This window comes from Rhododendron vialii, chromosome 4a (assembly GCF_030253575.1).
Source record: "Rhododendron vialii isolate Sample 1 chromosome 4a, ASM3025357v1".
NCBI lineage: Eukaryota > Viridiplantae > Streptophyta > Magnoliopsida > Ericales > Ericaceae > Rhododendron > Rhododendron vialii.
Genome location: NC_080560.1, coordinates 6,225,495 through 6,247,261, shown reverse-complemented (window position 1 = coordinate 6,247,261; position 21,767 = coordinate 6,225,495). Strand labels below are relative to the sequence as shown.

At 39.6% G+C, this 21,767-nt stretch overlaps 2 protein-coding genes and 1 long non-coding RNA gene across 3 annotated transcripts; 2 read left to right on the top strand and 1 right to left on the bottom strand.

Annotated features, from left to right (window-relative positions):
* Positions 1-1,048: 1,048 nt before the first annotated feature.
* LOC131323591 (putative F-box protein At5g55150) lies at positions 1,049-2,200 on the bottom strand. The gene has a single exon (XM_058355444.1). It carries the CDS (start codon positions 2,198-2,200, stop codon positions 1,049-1,051), a length of 1,152 nt encoding a protein of 383 aa, XP_058211427.1.
* Positions 2,201-5,516: 3,316 nt separating this feature from the next.
* On the top strand, positions 5,517-10,712 carry LOC131322904 (uncharacterized). Its single transcript, XM_058354479.1, has 2 exons — positions 5,517-5,782; positions 6,936-10,712. Exon 2 carries the CDS (start codon positions 7,267-7,269, stop codon positions 8,044-8,046), a length of 780 nt encoding a protein of 259 aa, XP_058210462.1. The 5' UTR covers positions 5,517-5,782; positions 6,936-7,266; the 3' UTR covers positions 8,047-10,712.
* Positions 10,713-11,394: 682 nt separating this feature from the next.
* Positions 11,395-13,084, top strand: LOC131322903 (uncharacterized). The gene is made up of 2 exons (XR_009199003.1): positions 11,395-11,649; positions 12,803-13,084. It is a non-coding gene; the product is annotated as an uncharacterized LOC131322903 (long non-coding RNA).
* The last annotated feature ends 8,683 nt before the right edge of the window (positions 13,085-21,767 follow it).

Below are 21,767 nucleotides of genomic sequence, written 5' to 3'. Positions count from 1 at the left end.
AGGGCTCTCTTAATTAGGGTGCCCATTGAAAGGCCTTAGAGACAAAAATCCATTATGACTATTTAAGATAAAATGATCAGAAAAATAAAATCTTTACACTAGTTCAAATATATTGAAAATTGAAAAACTTAATTTTTAAACTATATTTTTTAATATATAAATGGTGCAAAAAAATAAGTGTTCCAATTTTCAATCCGTTTGAACTGGTGCGAAGATCTTATTTTTCTTATTATTACATCTTAAATGGTTGTAATGAATTTTTGGCTCTAAGGCCTTTCAACAATCACCCTAAACGCCTTGGAGCAAAAAATTCATTTTGCCCATTTAGGATAAAATGATTAAAAAAAAAAGAAAGATCTTTGCACCAATTCAACCGGATTGAAAATCGGAGCATTTAAATAATAGTAAATAAATAAAAGAAAAAAAAAGATATACAAATTATTAAATAAATATTGGAGAAATAAGAAAAAATGGGGTTGGGGTATTTCGGGGGCGCAGGCTGGCGGGGTATTTTCGGAAGGGATGGGGTGTCAGGAGAGGGGGAAAAAAGCAATTTACTTCAGCAAAATGGTCCTTTTATTGAGAAGAGATCTAATAGTGGGATCAGTGTGTCACGTGGTTGAGAAAAAATGGGGTTGGGGTATTTCGGGCCGCAGGCTGACGGGAGTATCTTCGGGAGGGGGTGGGGTCGGGGGTGTTAGGAGGGGGAAAAAGCAATTTACTTCAGCAAAATGGTCCTTTTTATTAAGAAGAGATCTAATAGTGTCAGTGTGTCATGTGGCGGTAAGATAAGGTTTGTAGAACTTTTTATTATGATTAAAGGTCTTTATCGAAGAAGTAGTTCTTTATCCAAGAAGTCTAAACAAAAATCCTGTGTTTAACTTTGGCTGATGATGGAGAACAAGAAGATAGAGCGCAGACAACGTTGATGAATGTTGATGATTTTTTTTCCCTTCTAACTAACAAAAAGTACACAAAGCACTAGAAATCAAATATTCGAAAACAGGATAACCAAGAGGTAACAGCCCGCCTGCAGAACACTAGCACATCAGAAAGACGGGTTGACCCAGATAGGCGGACAAATAGAACTAAAAGACTCCCTTCCATAGTAAGGCATCCGGCTTCCATCTTCCAAATTGTAAATACCCATGTCCTTGCCTCCGCCTGGTTTGAAAGATTTGTATGCTTCCCAACAATCGTCGGTGTAATAGATACAATTAGCTTTTATTCTCAGGAATTCCGAGGCTTGCACGGAGATAGATGCATTGTCACCCAAGAACAAGGCTTTGTCACCTAAGCTCTTTTTCTCCGTCCATCCTCCATTGTTTAGATCCACCGCGAACAACGTAAATTCTTTGGCCCCGTAATCAATCCTAGACTCATCCATATTATCACAATCAAAGTCAGGGTCGTCGCCATAGCCTGCAAGGCAACCATCTCGAACGACCATCAATAAACCCGCTTCTGATGCGACTATGTACGGTCGCTTGTCAATAAGGAATTTGTGAGGTATTTTTCCAACAAACCGTGCCACGGTTTCATTAGGCCCCCCAACGTCACAAGCAAAAATGCTGCCTGCAGCATCGGCCCCGTAAAATCTGCCATTGTAATAAACTATATCATAGAATGCTGCTAACCGGGTTTCAATGGTGGTCCAAGCCTTATATCCGGGCCTCCAAAAACCCAACCATCCACGACCTCCGTATATAACCATGACTACATGGTCTTTGTTTCCTAATGCATCATCAGGACTATAAGATAAGACTGCTTTCCGGATAAAAATAAAATTATCCTCCATGCTGCCGTTTTTGACGTAATACTTGAAAGTATTGATATGGGGAAGAGGAATTTGAGCCTGAGAAAAAGGATGCAGTAGCTCCATCTCCCCGTGTTCAGACACGGTTATGAACCAGCCCAGGGACTCGAAACACCGTTTTCCCCTTGCTCCTGGTAGCGCCAATTTGCGAACCATGCCACCCTTTGTGAGACTCACGATTCGACGCTCGCTCGTGTTCTCTTCTCCTTCTTGTTCGGAGAGCATGAGCCATGGAGTTTGTTGAGACCCTTTGAAGTTATGCTTAATCGCAACCAGTCGCCACGACCTGCAAACTCCTCCAAAAGCTACGAAATCTTCCAAGGCAGGTATCTGCTTAGCAATGCCGACGAGTAGATCTTCTAACAGTTCTGCCCAATTCCCCATCAGTCTAGATCTGATAATCACAAGAAGCAAATCAAAACGAGGACGACAGAAGGTTGATGCATGGATAAAGAGGTTCAAGGGATTGATGATTAAACAATTTCCCCTTCCCTATGAGCTAGCGTATATATATACTATATGATATATCCCCCACTCACTGACGAGACTCCAAGTCCAAGTCAGTTCAGGAAAAGGAAAGGAAAATGGAAAATTACGGGTCAATGGTATGGACAGGGTTTAATTACCATTCCGGACCATTTGCCCGCCCTTAGGAAAAATAGAAGTTAGGCTAAACAATAAGACTTGCACTCGATCCAATCAAATAACCACTCAGTGAGTGATTGTATATAATTCAGATAGAAAACAAGTAATTCTATATTATTAGCTTTTGGGGCTTGCTCCTAATAGTATCTAATCGACTTACTCTTAGAAGATTTCACTTGCTCTTCGTATCCGCGGTAAAACGAACGCTGTTTCATAAAGGGCAAAATGGTCTAGCCAAGGTCTTAAAATGGTTTGGGGAATGGGGACCCATTTAAAATTTGAGACCATGACCGTGATGATTATCCCTTGTCTCCGCCGCTGCACCGTAAATCACTATAAATCTTCCAAAGGCAAATCAATTCATCTGTGAATTCGATTCCCCCTAGGATTCGCGGCCGGTTGGTCCACATGTGTGGTTTTCATTCCTCTAGAAATATATCGAAATAAACCCTGGTCTCTCGTTGTTTTTTTGGGTTCAACAGTTTAGTCTGGGCCCTTTTACGTGCACTTTACTAATCTCATTCCCGCTTTGATCAAAGGCAGGCTATCAAAAGAAATTATTTTTTTGCAGCCTGACTCCAAGAATCGAACTTTAATTAATTGTGTGGGGAGCAAATCCACGAACCAACCAACCAGACAAATCACTTTGTTTGGTTGAGATTTTAGAAAGTTATTTTTGAAAGTTGAGTGGTAATAAGTGGAGAGAGATAGAGAAAGAAATTTATTGAAAACTGTGTCGAGAGTAAAAGTTACTCTCAAAATGGTGAACCAAGCGGGGTGTTGTCACTGAAGAGATTTTCTCATTAATTTCCAAGTCTAGAGCAGAAAACCAACAGAAGGAAAATGGACACAAAGTTCATGCTTTCACAGCCTCCAAGGTAGAAAATTGGGTAGCCTCAGCCTCTGGGCCTGCTGAGCCCCTAAAGAGCAAAATAGCAAGGTTTCCAATGCAGAAGTGAATGAAACATCCGTAACAGTGAGTCACGAACGAGCCGAAATCTGTCCCTACAATACACTGCCACCCCGGCCCGAATATCCCATCGAATTCCTGCACCAAACACCAAAAACCAGATCAATGCAGAGGAAGTTAGCGAGTCAGTATATGTTACAGAACATATTACAGATATAATCTTCTATTTTTGCAATGAAGAGTGTTCCGATAAATCGGACTAATCTCTCCAGCCGCTCCCAGGCAACACATATAATCAGTCATGGGTATTTATATGAGAAACCTCTATCATGCCAATGAACCCAACTTACCGTGACTTATGATAGTGCTTTTTACTTGAAATTAGAAAGACTCTAATGAAAATCACATCATTTTTGTATCAAATTCTGTAATAAAAATGTCGTTCTATATGAAGCATGAAGCATCGTTTCTTTGGGTATACAATCGAACCCTAAATTCGCCTCCCGTGGAACTCGAACCTCTGCCTCCACTGTGAAGGGAGGGTGAGACAACCAACTTCACTAGAATAGGTTTCTCAAACAATTTATAGTTTGAAAGTGGTATTTTTAAACTCTATTTGCTAGCTAGACTTTTAATGAATCCGAGTAAATCACTCTCTTGCACTTACATGTTACTGAGACGTTGTTGCACTTTGTGCTTCCTTTTATCGTATCGGACGTAAAGAATCGGCATTCATGGTATTGAGAGAGACGATTGGAGAGAGAGGCATGAGTTTTTGATGTCGTGTGAAAATAGTAAAGAATGGAATAGCTATTGAAGCAGCCGCTCGTTCCAATTGACAACCTATTGTATTTTTTTTTAAACATTAATGCTAGGAACAAAGAAAATATATCTGGAAAGTACCCCAAAAAGAGTAACTAGTGGTTGAGATTGACTTTGATGTGTAGGCCGGATCCAATCATCAAAGTGAAAGTCAACCATTGATGGCATTTTTCTGGATACTTTCATGGTAAATTTTTTTTTTACCTAGCATGCCAAGGGGAAAGTGAGACCGGTGGAATACCGGGGAATCGTGCTTTTATGGTTTTGCTTGCTGTAGCTATTGTAGAAATTGGAGAGGGGCAAAGCGAGGTTGGTACTCGGTAAGAGCCATGATAAAACAGACTCCAAAAGTAATGAAAAACACACAAGGTTACGTACACTCCTACCAACCCCTTTCCGTGATGCCACCAACGCTGTGTAGTTTAGTCGGTGGGAGAATGTCCCTAAACTTGCTGAATGATAGACATTCTTAATTATTTACCATTATTCGAGTCTTCCTTTTTTTTTGAAATAATTAATCCATATCACAAATAGATGTATTTTTCATAGTTCTAGACCAATTTACATGCAACTCGACTAATTTTCGAAGGACCATTCTCCCCGTACACTAGCCCGTGCCCATATCCACATTAGATGTTTTAGAGTATCCCAGACTTTCTTGGTAATTTCTTTTGATGTACAAATCATTTTTGATCAAAACCTCATCGGTGCTGTAGTAGATTTCGAACCGGCCTGCTTTCATCAAAATTTTCATAAATAAAACTTCACTAATTTCGTTGTTCGTTTTCATCATATTTTAGTACTTTGGAAATTCTATTCATCAATATACAATTGGTGTTGGTCTGATTTAAAATGTGGGAGATACGAGCCTTTTACCAAAATAATTTTTTGTGACCCACTAAGGTAAAACGGTCATTTCATTTGATGTACGAATATCGAAAGTACTTCGGTTCGAAAGCAAATTGGACAAGTTTTTCAACAATCCAAACCACACGCAAATCGAATTTCGGGTGTGTCCGTGCCAAGTTCGCAAAATTACGCTTGTCATAAAATTTTAAGAATGCACCCGGGGTGCAACAGAGTGCGCCTAGGGAGCATCAAACTGCGCCTAGGCACATAACATGTAGAGATCCGTATTTTTTTTTTATTTATTTATTTCAACAATTTTAATATTCTAATAAAAGTTAGAATTATGGGATAATATGAAATGTTATGTGAATATGTGATATGGGTTGAATGTGATAGAACTTGAAAGTTAGGGGTGTTAGTGTAATGCAAAAGTACATGAGTATATATATATGGGTGTGTGAGAGCCGCACAATCATTTTCCTCACCCTCTCTTCTCACACACGACAGATCTCTCTCTCTCTCTCTCTCTCTCCGTCCGACGCACCCTCTCCCTCTCTCTCTCTCTTGGGTCTTGCATCCATAGCTCAAACCCATGGAAACCCAACCTCTCTATGCCGTGTTCTAACTTCCCCGACGTGTGAGTTGCGTTGATTAAGCTTGGAAGGGGTGTATCTCGGTGGATTTCGAATTTGAAGCCCTAGAGTTCGATTGAGCTTGAGCTTGTGCTTTCGATCTTTGAGGTAGGGAAATCTAACTACTTTTATGTGTTTTTGAGTTAGTGTGATGTGTGGATATTGTGATTGATTTTACTTTTGTTGATTGTTTGGGATTTGGCCTTGAAAATCCCTTATTTTCGTCACTTTTCTGCTCCTGGCCGGACTGGTTCAAGTTTTTTTTGCAGATCTTGCAGAAATTCCCTAGGACTCTACAAAGCTCCATTTTGGTTGATTCTTGCGCCAAAAGTTCCGTGTTTGAGTCTACTATCTAGGAAAAATATGAACAGAAATTCATACTCATAAATTATACCCAGAAACGTCCATTCTCCAATCTGTATTCCAGATCTGGATGTGTTGTTTTTGTTCCCTGACAGCAGTTCGTATTTTGGGCATAACTCTTTCATGCGATGTCGGTTAGATTCGATTCAAATTGCGTTGGACAGCTGATTCGATCCTCTACAACTTTGTTTGAATACTTGCTTTCGGATTCTGAGGTTTGGTGGACCAAAATGGGCTTGCAATCAGAGTTGAGAAACTCGAAACACTTGGTTTTTGTACAATCTGTTAAATTAATAGCGTTAGCGGACTTGTATTGGTTATTATGTGAAATAGTTTATAAATGATGAGTGGTTAATAGTGATAATTACGAATGAGATGGGTGCCGACTTGGGATAGTTAGTCCTTCAGGTTTCATTTATTGAACTTTTGTTACATGTTTGGTACTTGTTGGTATAAGCCGATGGTGTGAGGTCTATAGGCCTGAACATGAGATTGCGTAAGATGAAGTGGGAATAGTGCGAGGTCCCAAATGCTCAGTAGGGGATAGTGCGAGGTCCCGAATGCTCAGATTAAAATCGTATGGCAAGGATACGGAAATGAGATGTATGATACATTTAAAATGCCTGATGTAGTGGTACTTCGATAGAAATAGAAATAGACGAGTAGCGATTCCACGTGTTGGGTTGTTTCGTTAAGTTCGTAAAGTCATAGGTAAAAGATGGAACGTGGGTAGAAATGGTATTGATTGGGCATTAAACTCCTTATTCGGTTTAAACTTTCTTGTTGGCGACTCAGTGAATTGTGTCCTCATTCATTCATTACACTTTACTCAATTCATATAAACGTAGCGCCGATTTCTCTACTGGGCTAGTGTAGCTCAACCTATCATCATTTTCAGGTACACCTCAAGGGCATTGATTTTGGAGTGCATGAAGTGCATCTTTTACATCGTATCTTTTGAAAGCCGACAATCAGGAGTTGTTCTAGCATCTTTGTATACTCCCTTTTGAAAGATGCAATTGTAACTTCATTTGAACGCTTTTGACTTTGGGAATCATGTAATCGCTAAACTTATCCTCTTTTGACTAATTCTGGAAATTGGGCCAAGGTGTCAATATTGTAACTCTATTCAAACTTGATTTTATTCTCTCGCATGAATTATGAAAAATATTTTGGGGTATTATGATGTATTATAACGTTGGACTTTTGTTGGAAATGCTATTATTATTATGTTGAAAATCCAGGGCGTGACAACTTGGTATCAGAGCATAGGTTTAGAATACCTCGAGACCGTTGGGAGACTTTTAGGTTCATGGGTTCAAAATCATTACATTTTAACAAAGCTTGGGCATACCTGTGTGAGTGACATTCATTCAACTATGTGGCATTGCATTTACGTTACTGTGGGCTTGCATAGAGTTGTTAGACCAGATTGGTGGAGTTATAGATTCGTAGTATATCTGTTGTTGATGATCTCTTTATTGTTTCTTTGTAGAGAGATGCCTCCAAGACATGAGAATAGACAGGGTAGGATTGGGAATCTGAAAATGGGGGCAGGACAGAATCAACTTGCTAGGGAAATTGTAGCAGCACTTGCGGCAGCTAATCTTTTACAACCACCTCCTAGGGAGAATGCGGACAATCGGGCCTTAATAGCCATGCGAGAGTTTAGCCGTACGAATCCACCTCAGTTCGATGGGGAAAGTAACGATCCTCTTGTAGCCGACCATTGGCTTGCACACATGCGTAAGATCTTTAATGCTCTCAAGATTACGGAGGACGACCTACGGGTGAGTATAGTAGCTTGTCAACTTACCGGTGAGGCGAATGAGTGGTGGGAATCCATTTTAGGAGTAAGGAGAGACGCTCGGAGGGCGGCTAGGGCAGAGAGTCAAGAAAATGAGCCGGATGAGGAAAACCTAACTTGGGCTAAGTTTGAGGAGCTTTTTGAAAACCAATATTTTCCGGAGTCGTATCGTGAGCAACTTAGAATCAATTTGAGAGGTTAGATCAAGGTAACATGGCCGTTTCAGAATATGCTACTAAGTTTCAGACTTTGTCCCGTTTTGCACCAGAGTTAGTTGCAATCGAGGATAGGAAATGTAGGCGTTTTGAGAAAGGGTTACATCCGTCTATCAAGAAGTTTGTGGTAGGTCAACGAATTGGAAGGTTTTCTGACATTGTCGAGTGCGCTAGAAGTATTGAGTATACAGAGGAGATACCAAAGGAATTGAAAATGCGGGAATCAAGGCAACAAGCCATTAGCAAGAATGTATCTATAGAAACGTTTGAGAGCCAAGGAAGGAAGAGACAAAGAGATCAATTTCAATCCACCTCAGGCCAGCATAGTTCAGAACCACCTAACTTTTCTAGGACGTCAGGAGTATCGTTGGGGTCAACGATTGTGTGTTATCGGTGCCGTCAGTCGGGCCATCGTGCGATGGACTGTCCTCAGGAGAGAGAATATCATGGTCAGAGGCCACCTCGGGTTTGCTACCGGTGTCGTCATCCGGGGCACTTAGCGGTAGATTGTCCACAGCCGACAAGCAGAGGGAACATGCAGAGACCCACGAGGTCAGGTCATGCACCAAATACCGAATTGCGAGGTAACATAAATTCATAAGTTGATGTTATGATTACTTATGCATAGTTGAAATGCTTACTTGCCGAATGATTGCCATTGTGAAAACGTATGGTCTAGTCTAGTATCGATTAAAATTGCGGAGTTATCTATGTGAACTTGTCTAGCAAAAAAATTTGAATGGATGTGCCACCTGGATTAGCTAAATGAGAAGACTCAAAATTAATAAATTGAATAGAAATCGTGGAAGGACTTAAGGGATTGAAATGAACTTGATTACTGTTGGGCTTCTTAGAGCCATGAGATATGAAGTAATGGGCACTCTGTGAGCCCGTGGTGGTTATATAGGGTACTGTGTGCACCCGTGATAGTATTGGGCACTGTGTGAGCCTGTGGTATCTTGAAACTGTGTGGGCTCGTTGTCTCTTGGGTACTGTGTGAGCCTATGGTTGTATGGGGCACTGTGTGAGCCTGTGGTTGCACTGGGTACTGTGTGAACTCGTTGGTGTGCTTGTGTGAGCCCAATGGGTACTATGTGAGCCCGATGTTGCGATGGGTACTGTGTGGGCCCTATGTCGTGAAGGGTACTGTGTGAACCCGATGTTGCGATGGGTACTGTGTGGGCCCTATGTCGTGAAGGGTACTGTGTGAGCCCTATGTTGTACTGGGTGCTGTGTGAGCCCGATGATGCAATGATGTATTCGGTGATGTGTGGACTGTTAGTTGACACGGTGAATCCGTGGGCCAATTGATTTATTTAGCTATTGGGTGCATAAGATATGTTGCTATTTAGTTTCAACCTGCATGTTTGATCTGTTATGTAAACATAGTGTATGAAATTGGCATTTAGAATATGGTGATGGATAGATAATGATATGTGTGTGGATGTACGCTACGTGCCAAATAAATGATTGATAAAAGGTGTTTGAGTTGGGATGACTCGAATCTCTTAGTTATGTGTGACGCTATGTGATTATTGGAACCTCTCGTCCCAACTCCTTATTTTATCGCAACTTATGATTTGATGATTATTTTACATACCTTTCAATTTCGATATTATGGTCTTATTGAGATTACTGCTAGCTTAGTTGATCCTTCATAAAGATAGTGAAAGAGCAGGATTAGTTTGGACGTTGCAAATCCATGTCAAATCTAAATTGAGTTCTTTACTTGGGGCGTCGGATGAGTACATGGAGGAATGTGGAATAGCAACACTTTGTTTCGAGAGTTATTTCAAATGTACCTACTTTGAACTCAAAGACTTTAAAAAAAAAAGAAAAAGAAAAAGAAAGAGGATTTAATGTTTGCGAAAATTCATCCTTGGCATACTTCATCTTTGGGAATGAATGGAAGACTACTTACTCTTTTTCTCTTAAAATAAGTGTGGAGGTCTCGGGTTGTAAAATTTGGTGGATGTATATTGGGTATCTACGTATGAACATTACTGGTATTTCGTTAATGGAAATGTCTTATTAATATGTTTGAAAATTGAGTTGAACTTAAATTTTTTTCTGAAAAAGAGTGATGCGATATGAAAGTTGATTCTTTGTATAATTCGTTTTGGAAATGATAATGGTTCAAACTTGGAGTCGAAAACAAAAGCGGAGTGGATCCTATCCTGAATTCATTTCTATACTTCCTAAATTATTGTAATTTTCAGGTGACATATGAGGTGTTTATGAATGGTCATTGACAATGTCTGCCACAACGAATATCCCTTTTCAGGATTTTGTAAAATTTCATGATGGAAGGACAAGTTTTAAGACTTTGAACTACTTGGACTGTATGTATGTGTGTGTGTGTGTGTATATTTGCATGGCTGATTTATCGTTGAAATGGCTTATTGGCATTCGAGATTACAATCGTGCTTTGGAAACTGTAGGCTGGAAAGTCATGGTCGTCATTTACTTTAGACTTCATCGTGTCGGACACCTTGACAGTGAGCTAGTGTTTGTTTGTTTGTTTGTTTTTTTTTTTTTTAAGAGAACTTGTCTTTAGTAAGCTTTGAGAACAATTAAAGTTTTACTTGTGTGAGTCTTGGGAACGAGAATAAGTCGAGAAGTAAGAAAACGAGATGAAAAAAAAAAAAAGAAATGTATGAAAGTTGTTTCCTTTAGCGTCCGTGAAGAATTTGTAAATCTTGAGATGGAGAAGTTGATCTTAGAAGATGTTGATTATGTATCGCTTGGCAAGGTTGTTGAGTCAGGGTGTTATGAAATTTTCCTATGAGATTGGACACGGTCTTTGGAACCAGAATTGGTCAGTTGAAAATAATGAGAACGGATACGGTTTATAAGGCCAAAGCCGGTTGGTAACATATTAGTGTCTCTTGCGAATACGATAACTTTGTGGTTTGATATGCGTTGATATTGGAACATGACAATTGTTTCGATGAGAAACTGTACTAGTTGACTGTGGCATTACGGAATTCTCTTGCGTTTTGACACAGGATTCGTGGATACAGACTGTTGTGGAGTGGACACTCTTTTGGACTAAAATTTCCTTGATGATGTGTCTCCGTTGCTTTGCTTAAATTTCGGGACGAAATTTTTTTTAAGGAGGGTAGAATGTAGAGACCCGTATTTTTTTTATTTATTTATTTCAACAATTTTAATATTCTAATAAAAGTTAGAATTATGGGATAATATGAAATGTTATGTGAATATGTGATATGGGTTGAATGTGATAGAACTTGAAAGTTAGGGGTGTTAGTGTAATGCAAAAGTACATGAGTATATATATATGGGTGTGTGAGAGCCACACAATCATTTTCCTCACCCTCTCTTCTCACACACGACAGATCTCTCTCTCTCTCTCTCTCTCCGTCTGACGCACCCTCTCCCTCTCTCTCTCTCTTGGGTCTTGCATCCATAGCTCAAACCCATGGAAACCCAACCTCTCTATGCCGTGTTCTAACTTCCCCGACGTGTGAGTTGCGTTGATTAAGCTTGGAAGGGGTGTATCTCGGTGGATTTCGAATTTGAAGCCCTAGAGTTCGATTGAGCTTGAGCTTGTGCTTTCGATCTTTGAGGTAGGGAAATCTAACTACTTTTATGTGTTTTTGAGTTAGTGTGATGTGTGGATATTGTGATTGATTTTACTTTTGTTGATTGTTTGGGATTTGGCCTTGAAAATCCCTTATTTTCGTCACTTTTCTGCTCCTGGCCGGACTGGTTCAAGTTTTTTTTGCAGATCTTGCAGAAATTCCCTAGGACTCTACAAAGCTCCATTTTGGTTGATTCTTGCGCCAAAAGTTCCGTGTTTGAGTCTACTATCTAGGAAAAATATGAACAGAAATTCATACTCATAAATTATACCCAGAAACGTCCATTCTCCAATCTGTATTCCAGATCTGGATGTGTTGTTTTTGTTCCCTGACAGCAGTTCGTATTTTGGGCATAACTCTTTCATGCGATGTCGGTTAGATTCGATTCAAATTGCGTTGGACAGCTGATTCGATCCTCTACAACTTTGTTTGAATACTTGCTTTCGGATTCTGAGGTTTGGTGGACCAAAATGGGCTTGCAATCAGAGTTGAGAAACTCGAAACACTTGGTTTTTGTACAATCTGTTAAATTAATAGCGTTAGCGGACTTGTATTGGTTATTATGTGAAATAGTTTATAAATGATGAGTGGTTAATAGTGATAATTACGAATGAGATGGGTGCCGACTTGGGATAGTTAGTCCTTCAAGTTTCATTTATTGAACTTTTGTTACATGTTTGGTACTTGTTGGTATAAGCCGATGGTGTGAGGTCTATAGGCCTGAACATGAGATTGCGTAAGATGAAGTGGGAATAGTGCGAGGTCCCAAATGCTCAGTAGGGGATAGTGCGAGGTCCCGAATGCTCAGATTAAAATCGTATGGCAAGGATACGGAAATGAGATGTATGATACATTTAAAATGCCTGATGTAGTGGTACTTCGATAGAAATAGAAATAGACGAGTAGCGATTCCACGTGTTGGGTTGTTTCGTTAAGTTCGTAAAGTCATAGGTAAAAGATGGAACGTGGGTAGAAATGGTATTGATTGGGCATTAAACTCCTTATTCGGTTTAAACTTTCTTGTTGGCGACTCAGTGAATTGTGTCCTCATTCATTCATTACACTTTACTCAATTCATATAAACGTAGCGCCGATTTCTCTACTGGGCTAGTGTAGCTCAACCTATCATCATTTTCAGGTACACCTCAAGGGCATTGATTTTGGAGTGCATGAAGTGCATCTTTTACATCGTATCTTTTGAAAGCCGACAATCAGGAGTTGTTCTAGCATCTTTGTATACTCCCTTTTGAAAGATGCAATTGTAACTTCATTTGAACGCTTTTGACTTTGGGAATCATGTAATCGCTAAACTTATCCTCTTTTGACTAATTCTGGAAATTGGGCCAAGGTGTCAATATTGTAACTCTATTCAAACTTGATTTTATTCTCTCGCATGAATTATGAAAAATATTTTGGGGTATTATGATGTATTATAACGTTGGACTTTTGTTGGAAATGCTATTATTATTATGTTGAAAATCCAGGGCGTGACATAACAGTTGCATAAAAGGTCCAACTTTGCATGTGTGTCCCGGACACTCTGAAAATCCGATTTGCGCGTGGTTTGGACCATTAAAAAGCTTGTCCAATCTACTATCTAACTCAAGTAGTTTGGACCGAAGATGAATTAATATTTGACCATTTTACACGCAGTGGGTCAAAAAATAATTCATTGCGGTAAAACGTTTGCAACTCCCTCATTTTAAATCAAGTCAAGACGTATTATATATTGATAAATAGGGGTTTCCAAGTACTACAAGATATGAGAATGTCACTAAAAAAATGTTTAGCTTTAGTTCATGAAAAGTGGGTAGAAAAGAGGCCGTTACAAAAATCTTCCGAGCCTATAAGGATACACTGTATTAGGAGTTCCATAAGAGGCATTTTAATGGTGTGCGATTGCAAGCGAGAAAATTAAATTGTGACCTCGCCAACGACTACCTAAATCTTGTGTCATATTTTAGCATTAGTAATATTCGTGGCAAAGTTTGCACCAACTTTAGTTATAGCCGAAAAATCGTTAAACCTAGTAGTTTCTTCCTCCTTTCTCCGTTAAGACCTATAAATAAGAATTTGTAGTGCCACACTGTGCACAACAAGTAGTTGGCCTTATGTGTGTTTCGAACCACAATTCCCAGATTTCTTACTCTTTTTCTCCAGTCACTTGGCTAATTATCAGGATAAAAGAAAAAAGGAAAGTGAAAAGGTGGTGTTCGTGAAAGATTACATGGATGTGTATTTTGCTTGATTGATGACATCATGACCATATGACATCATGACCATATGTTACATGGGTTGTATATATAAAAAGCCCTATGAGCTCCTTGATTGATGACATCATGACCATATGTTACATGGGTTGTATATATAAAAAGCCCTTTGAGCTCCTAGAACTATGCATGTGATTGCTGAATGGAACTTAGAAGGTGTAGAAGCCCCGCAAATGACATTAGTGGCTCCGATGATTTTTGAACCAGTCTACTTTCAACCAAATTTCATAAACAAAACTTCAATAATTTCGTTTTTGTTTTCATTGTCTTTTAGTACTTTGAAAATTCTATTTTTCAATATACAATTGGTCTTGATATGATTTAAAATGAGGGTGATACGAGCCTTTTATCGAAATAATTTGTTTTCAACCTACTAAGGGTAAAATAGTCATTTCATTTTATGTACGAATGATTTTGGATCAAAACTACTTCGGTTAGAAAGTAGATTGAACAAGCTTTCCAATGGTCCAAACCACGTGCAAATCAGATTTCGGGTGTATCTGTGTCAAGCTCGTGAAATTTCGCTTGTCGTAAAACTTTAAGGACACGCCTGGGGCGCAATGAAGTGCGCCTGGGGAGCATCAAAATGCGCCTGGGGCGCACTTTAGCTACTTAACAAGTCAAACTTTGCGGATTCGTCCCAGACACTCTAGAACTCCGATTTGTGCGTGGTTTGAACCGTTAAAAAGGTTATCCAATCTACTTTCTAACCCAAGTATTATGGATCCAATATTAGTTATACAGAAAATGAATTGACCATTTCAAAACTCCATTTCCAATATTTCTTGCTCTGTTTCTCCAGTCACTTGACTTATCGGAATAAATGAAAAAGGAAAGAGAAAAGGGGAAAATGGGGTGTTCGTAAAAGTATGTCCACTGAATCTGCCTCATGTGCTTGGTTACCGGCTCGATCGATCGCCGAGTTTCTTATGGACAGCATTTCCCAGTTGAATTGAATTTGAAGATTGGAATGAATTTGGTGGTTATTCAGTTACAATTTGGTCAGCATGGTTGTCCTCCTCTCTGACTCACAAGTAAGGCCGTAAACAAACCGAGTAGCACGCGAGCTCGGCTCGGCTCGACTCGTTAAGGCTCGGTTCGGCTCGGGCTTGAGTATTTGGCTCGTTTAGTAACTAGTCGAGCTCGGCTCGGCTCGTTTGACAAAAGCTTGGCTCGTTAAGGGTGGCTTGGCCCGATTAAAGAGACTCGTTTAGTAAATGACTTAGCTTGGCTCGATAAGGGCTCGGCTTGTTAAGGCTCAGCGCTAGAATTTTGGGCTCGTTTAGTAAACGAGCCAAGCTCGAGCTCGACAAAGCTCGGCTCGTTTACAGCCTACCTCACAGGGCAAAAGTAAAATGTTCACCAGAGAAAATAAATCTTATACAAGCAGATGAATATGGGGAGACAATTAAGAGACTTTGCAAATGAAGAAATTTTCTCATTAATTTCCAAAAGTCTAGAGCAGAAAACGAACAGAAGGGAAATGGAAACAAAGGTCATGCTTTGACAGCCTCTGGGCCTGCTGAGCCCCTAAAGAGCAAAATAGCAAGGTTCCCAATGCAGAAGTGAATGAAACATCCGTAACAGTGAGTCACGAAGGAACCAAAATCTGTCCCTACGATGAACTGCCACCCCGGCCCGTATATCCCATCGAATTCCTGCAGCGAACACCGAAAACAAGATCAATGCAGAGGAAGTTAGTACAGATATAATCTTTTTTTTTGCAATGAAGAGTGTCCCGATGAACCGGACTAAACTCTCCAGCTTCTTGCACACATATAATCATTCGCAGGTATTTATGTGGACACAAAAGAATTACTCAGGGCCGTGAAGAAATACTCTTGGCCGCGAGAAATTACACTTGGCCGTGAAGATTAACTCTAGGCTGCGAAAAATTATTCTTGGACGCTAAGAATTATACTTGGCCGGAATGAATTACACTTGGCCGGAAAGAATTACTCTTGGCCGCAAAGAAGTAGTTTTGGCCGCTGATAATTATACTTGGCCGCAAATAATTACTCATGGCTGAAACTAATACTTGCGGCCAAGAGTAATTCTTAGCGGCCAAGTGTAATTCTTAGCGTCTAAGAGTAATTCTTCACAGCCAAATGTTATTCTTAGTGGCCAAGAGTAAATCTTCACGGCAAAGTGTAATTCCTTGCGGCCAAGCGTAATTCTTAGCGGCCAAGTGTAATTCCTTGCGGCCAAGTGTAATTCCTTGCTGCCAAAAGTAATGTAGGAGAGAATTACTCTTGGCCGCAAAAAATTACATGGGTGGCGTATAAAAAAATCTATGACCTCCTAGGACTGTGAATGTTATTGCCGAATGGAACTTAAGAATGTGTAGAAGCCCCGCAAATGACCTTACTTGCACTGATGACTTTTGGACTGGTCCACTTCCAGGCAAATTTTAATAAATGAAATGTCTCTAATTTCGTTGTTGGTTTTCATCATCTTTCAGTACTTTGAAAATCCTATTTCTCAATAAGCAATTGGTCTTCATCTAATTTAAAATGAGGGATACGAGCATTTTCCCGAAATATTTTTCTCCCCGACCCACCAAGGGAAAAATGGTAATTTAATTTGACATTCAAATGATTTTTTTTTTTTTATCAAAACTACTTCAGTTGGAAAGTAGACTAAAAAAGGTTTTCAACAGTCCAAACCACGCGAATATCGGATTTCAGGTGTGTCCGTGTGATGCCCGCAAAAGTTTGCTTGTTGTAAAATTTGAAGGATGCGCCCGAAGTGGAATGGAATGCGCCCGGGGAGCATCAGAATGCGCCTGGGCGCACAAAAGCAACTTAAAATGTCCAACTTTGAGCGTTTGTCCCGGACACTCCGAAATTCCAATTTGCGCGTGGTTTGGACCGTTAAAAAGCTTGTCCAATCTATTTTCTAACCCAAGTAATTATGACCAAAAATGATTTATTCATATAAAGATTTGACCATTTTACCCTCAATCGGTAAAAAAATAATTCATTTCGGTAAAACGCTCGCAACTCGGTCATTTTAAATCAGGTCCCGACCTATTATATAATGATAAATAGGGTTTACAAAGTACTACAAGATATTATAAGGCAAACATAAAAATGTTTAGCTTTAGTTCCTGAAAAGTGAGTAGAAAGGAGACCGTTACAAAAATCTTTCGAGCCCGTAAGGTATACACTGTATTAGAAGTTCCTTAAGGGGCATGTTAATGGTGTGCGATTGCATGCTAGAAAATGAAATTGTGACCTCGCCATCGACTACCTAAATCTTGTGTCGTATTTTAGCATTAGTAATCTTCATGGCAAAGTTTGCACCAACTTTAGTTATAGCCGACAAATTTCTCCGTTAAGACCTATATATAACATTTTGCAGTGCCACAGTGTGCACAACAAGAAGTTGGCCTTATGTTTAATTTCTCGCCCATTTTCTCCAATCCTTCTAGCCACAAAAAAAATTTTTAGGGCCTCGAAGAAATACTCTTGGCCGCAAGGAATTACTCTTGGCCGAGTGAAATTACACTTGGCCGTAAAGAATTAGTACTCTTGGATGCTAAGAATTATACTTGGCCGGGAGAAATTACACTTGGCCGGGAGGAATTAGTCTTGGATGGGAAGAATTACTCTTGGCCACTGGTAGTTACACTTGGCTGTGATGAATTACTCCTGGCTACAACTGGTACTTGCGGCCAAGTGTAATTCTTAGCGGCCAAGTGTAATTCTTAGCGGCCAACTATATATTTTCGCGGCCAAGTGTTATTCTTAGCGGCCATGAGTAATTGTTTGTGGCCAAGTGTAATTCCTCGCGGCCAAGAGTAAATCTTCGCGGTGAAGAGTAATTCTCTGCTGCCAATAGTAATGCAGCAGAGAATTACTCCTGGCTGCAAAAAATTACTTCTGGCCGCAAAAAATTACATGGGTGGCGTATGTAAAAATCTATAACCTCCTAGAACTATGATGTAATTGCCAAATGGAACTTAAGAATGTGTAGATGCCCCACAAATGACCTTACTCGCATTGATGATTTTTGAACCGGTCCGCTTTCAGGCAAATTATAATAAATGAAATTTCACTAATTTCGTTGTTGGTTTTCCTCGTCTTTCAGTACTTTGAAAATCATATTTGTCAATGTACAATTGGTCTTGATCCATTTTAAAATGATGGATACGAGGTTTTTCCCGAAATATTGTTTTCCTGACTCACTAAGGGTAAAATGTTAATTTCATTTGATGTACAAATGATTTTTTTTTTTTTTATCAAAACTACTTCCGTTAGAAAGTAGACTTAAAAAGCTTTTCAAAGGTTCAAACCACACGCAAATCAAATTTCGGTGTGTTTGTGCGACGCCCGCAAAAGTTTCCTTGTCGTAAGGTTTGAAGGATGCGCCCGAAGTGCAATGGAGTGCGCCTGGGGAGCATCTAAATGCGCCTGGGCGCACAAAGGCTGCTTAAATGGTCCAACTTTGCGGGTTTGTCCCGGACACTCCGAAAATCCAATTTGCACATGGTTTGGACTGTTAAAAAACCTTTCCAATCTAATTTCTAACACAAGTAATTATGATCAAAAATGATTTATACATAAAAAGATTTGACCATTTTACTCTCAGTGGGTAAAAAAATTATGCATTTCCGTAAAACGCTCGCAACTCCCTCATTTTAAATCTAGTCAAGACCTATTATATATTGATCAATAGGATTTCCAAAGTACTACAAGATATTAGAATTGGTCTTGATCCAATTTACCACATATGAAAATGATATCCAATTTATCAATATAGAATTGGTCTCGATACGATTTAAAATGAGGGGAATACGAACCTTTTACCGAAATAATTTATTTTCGACCCACTAAAGGTAAAATGGCCATTTCCTTTCATGTACGAATGATTTTGGATCAAAAATAATTCGGTTAGAAAATAGATTTAACAAGCTTTTCAATGGTCCGAACCACGCGCAAATCAAATGGTGGTGTTCGTGAAAGAGAGGGGAAAAGGTGGTGTTCGTGAAAGATTACATGGATGTGTATTTTGCTTGATTGATGACCATATGTTACATGGGTTGTGAATATAAAAAGCCCTATGATCTAAAACTATTCATTTGATTGCCGAATGGAACTTATAATGTGTAGAAGACCCGCAATTGAGATTTAGTCTTAGTGGCTCCGATAATCTTTTGTATCGATCTGCTTTCAACCAACTTTTCATAAATAGAACTTCACTAGTTTCGTTGTTTGTTTTCATTATATTTTAGTACTTTGAAAATCCTATTTGTCAATATACAATTGGTCTTGATACGATATAACATGAGAGGGATATGAGTGTTTTACCAATATAATTTGTTTTCGACCTACTAAAGGTAAAATGGTCTTTTCTTTTGATGTACGAATGATTTTGGATCAAAACTAATTCGATTAGAAAACAGATTTAACAAGCTTTTCAATGGTCCAAACCACGCACAAATCAGATTTCGGGTGTGTCCGTGTCAAGCCAGTGAATTTCGCTTGTCGTAAAATTTTAAGAATGCGCCTGGGGCGCACTACAGCTGCTTGGCAGGTCAAATTTTGCGGGTTTGTCCCGGACACTCTGGAACTCCGATTCGCGCGTGGTTTGAACCTTTAAAAAGCTTGTCCAATCTAATTTCTAACCCAAGCATGGATCCAATATTTTTTATTCATCAAAAGATTTGACCATTTTAAAACTCCAGTGCCCAGATTTCGTGCTCCGTTTCTCCAGTCACTTGACTTATCGGCATAAAAGAAAAAAGGAAACAGAAAAGGGGAAAAAGTGGTGTTCGTGAAAGATTACCCAGATGTGTATTTTGCTAGATCGATGACCATATGTTCCATGGGTGGCATACATAAAAAAGACCGTCATCGGCTATGTTTTGTCTAATAATTGCGATGGGGATGTTGTCTCTGAGTTCGTGACTGAACGGGTTCGGACCCGGGGATCCCGACGCCTCAAGTGTCGCACTACAATCCCTGTCTCATCCCTGCAAGATTTCCCAATCCGGGTCACTGACCATCCACTTAATCTGCCTCATGTGCTTGGTTACTGGCTCGATTGATCACCGAGTTTCTTATGGACAGCATTTCCCAGTTGGTCACCATGGTTCTCCTCCTCTCTGACTCACAGGACAAAAGTAAAATGTTCACTAGAGAAGATAAATCGTATCCGAGCAGATGAAACAAGCAAATGAACAAGTGTGCTTTCACAGCGTCCAAGGTAGAAAATTGGGTAGCCTCAGCCTCTGGGCCTGCTGAGCCCCTAGAGCAAAATAACAAGGTTTCCAATGCAGAAGTGAATGAAACATCCGTAACAGTGAGTCACGAACGAGCCGAAATCTATCCCTACGATACACTGCTATCCCGACCGGTATATCCCATCGAATTCCTGCAACAAACTCCAAAAACCAGATCAATGCAGAGGAAGTTAGCGGGTCAGTATATATTACAGAACATATTACAGATATAATCTTCTATTTTTGCAATGAAGAGTGTTCTGATAAACCGGACTAATCTCTCCAGCCGCTCCCAGGCAACACATATAATCAGTCACGGGTATTTATATGAGAAACCTCTATCATGCCAATGAACCCAACTTACCGTGACTTATGATGGTGCTTTTTACTTGAAATTAGAAAGACTAATGAAAATCACATCATCTTTGTTTCAAATTCTGTAATAAAAATGTCCTTTTTTATGAAGTATGAAGCATCGTTTCTTTGGGTATACAATCGAACCCTAAATTCACCTCTCGTGGAGCTCGAACCTCTGTCTCCATTGTGAAGGGAGGGTGAGACAACCAACTTCACTAGAATAGGTTTCTCAAACAATTTATAGTTTGAAAGTGGTACTTTTCAACTCTATTTGCTAGCTAGACTTTTAACACTCTCTTGCACTTACGTGTTACTGAGACGTTGTTGCACATTTTGTGCTTCCTTTTATCGTATAGGACGTAAAGAATCGGCATTCATGGTATTGAGAGAGACGATTGGAGAGAGAGGCATGAGTTTTTGATGTCCTGTGAAAATAGTAAAGAATGGAATAGCTATTGAAGCAGCCGCTCGTTCCAGTTGACAACCTATTGTATTTTTTTTTAGACATTAATGCTAGGGACAAAGAAAATTTATCCAAAAAGTACTCCGAAAAGAGTAACTAGTGGTTGAGATTGACTTTAATGTGTGGGATCCAATCATCAAAGTGAAAGTCAACCATTGATGGCATTTTTCGGGATGCTTTTCTGGTAACTTTTTTTTTTTGCCTAGCATTCCAAGGTGCAAGTGAGGCCGGTGGAATACCAGGGAATCATCCTTTCTGGTTTTGCTTGCTGTAGCTATTGTAGAAAGTGGAGAGGGGCAAAGCGAGGTTGGTACTCGGTAAGAGCCATGATATGCTCTTACATTTGCTGACAAAACAGACACCAAAGTAATGAAAAACACACAATGTTATGTACACTCCTATCGACCACTCTCCGTGGTGCCACCAACGTTGTGTAGTTTAGTCGGTGGGTGAATGTCCCTAAACTTGCTGAATGATAGACATTCTTAATTATTTACCATTATTCGTGTCTTCCTTTTTTTTGAAATAATTAATCCATATCACAAATAGATGTATTTTTCATAGTTCTAGACCAATTTACGTGCAACTCAACTAATTTTCGAAGGACCATTCTCCCCGTACACTAGCCCGTGCCCATATCCACATTAGATGTTTTAGAGTATCCCAGACTTTCTTGGTAATTACTTTTGATGTACAATTGATTTTTGATCATAACCTCTTCGGTGCTATAGTAGATTTCGAACCGGTCTGCTTTCAACAAAATTTTCATAAATAAAACTTCACTATT

Coding starts and splice junctions, on each gene's coding strand:
- LOC131323591 (XM_058355444.1), bottom strand. CDS start 2,200: ATGGGGAATTGGGCAGAACTGTTAGAAGATCTACTCGTCGGCATTGCT.
- LOC131322904 (XM_058354479.1), top strand. CDS start 7,267: ATGTTGAAAATCCAGGGCGTGACAACTTGGTATCAGAGCATAGGTTTA.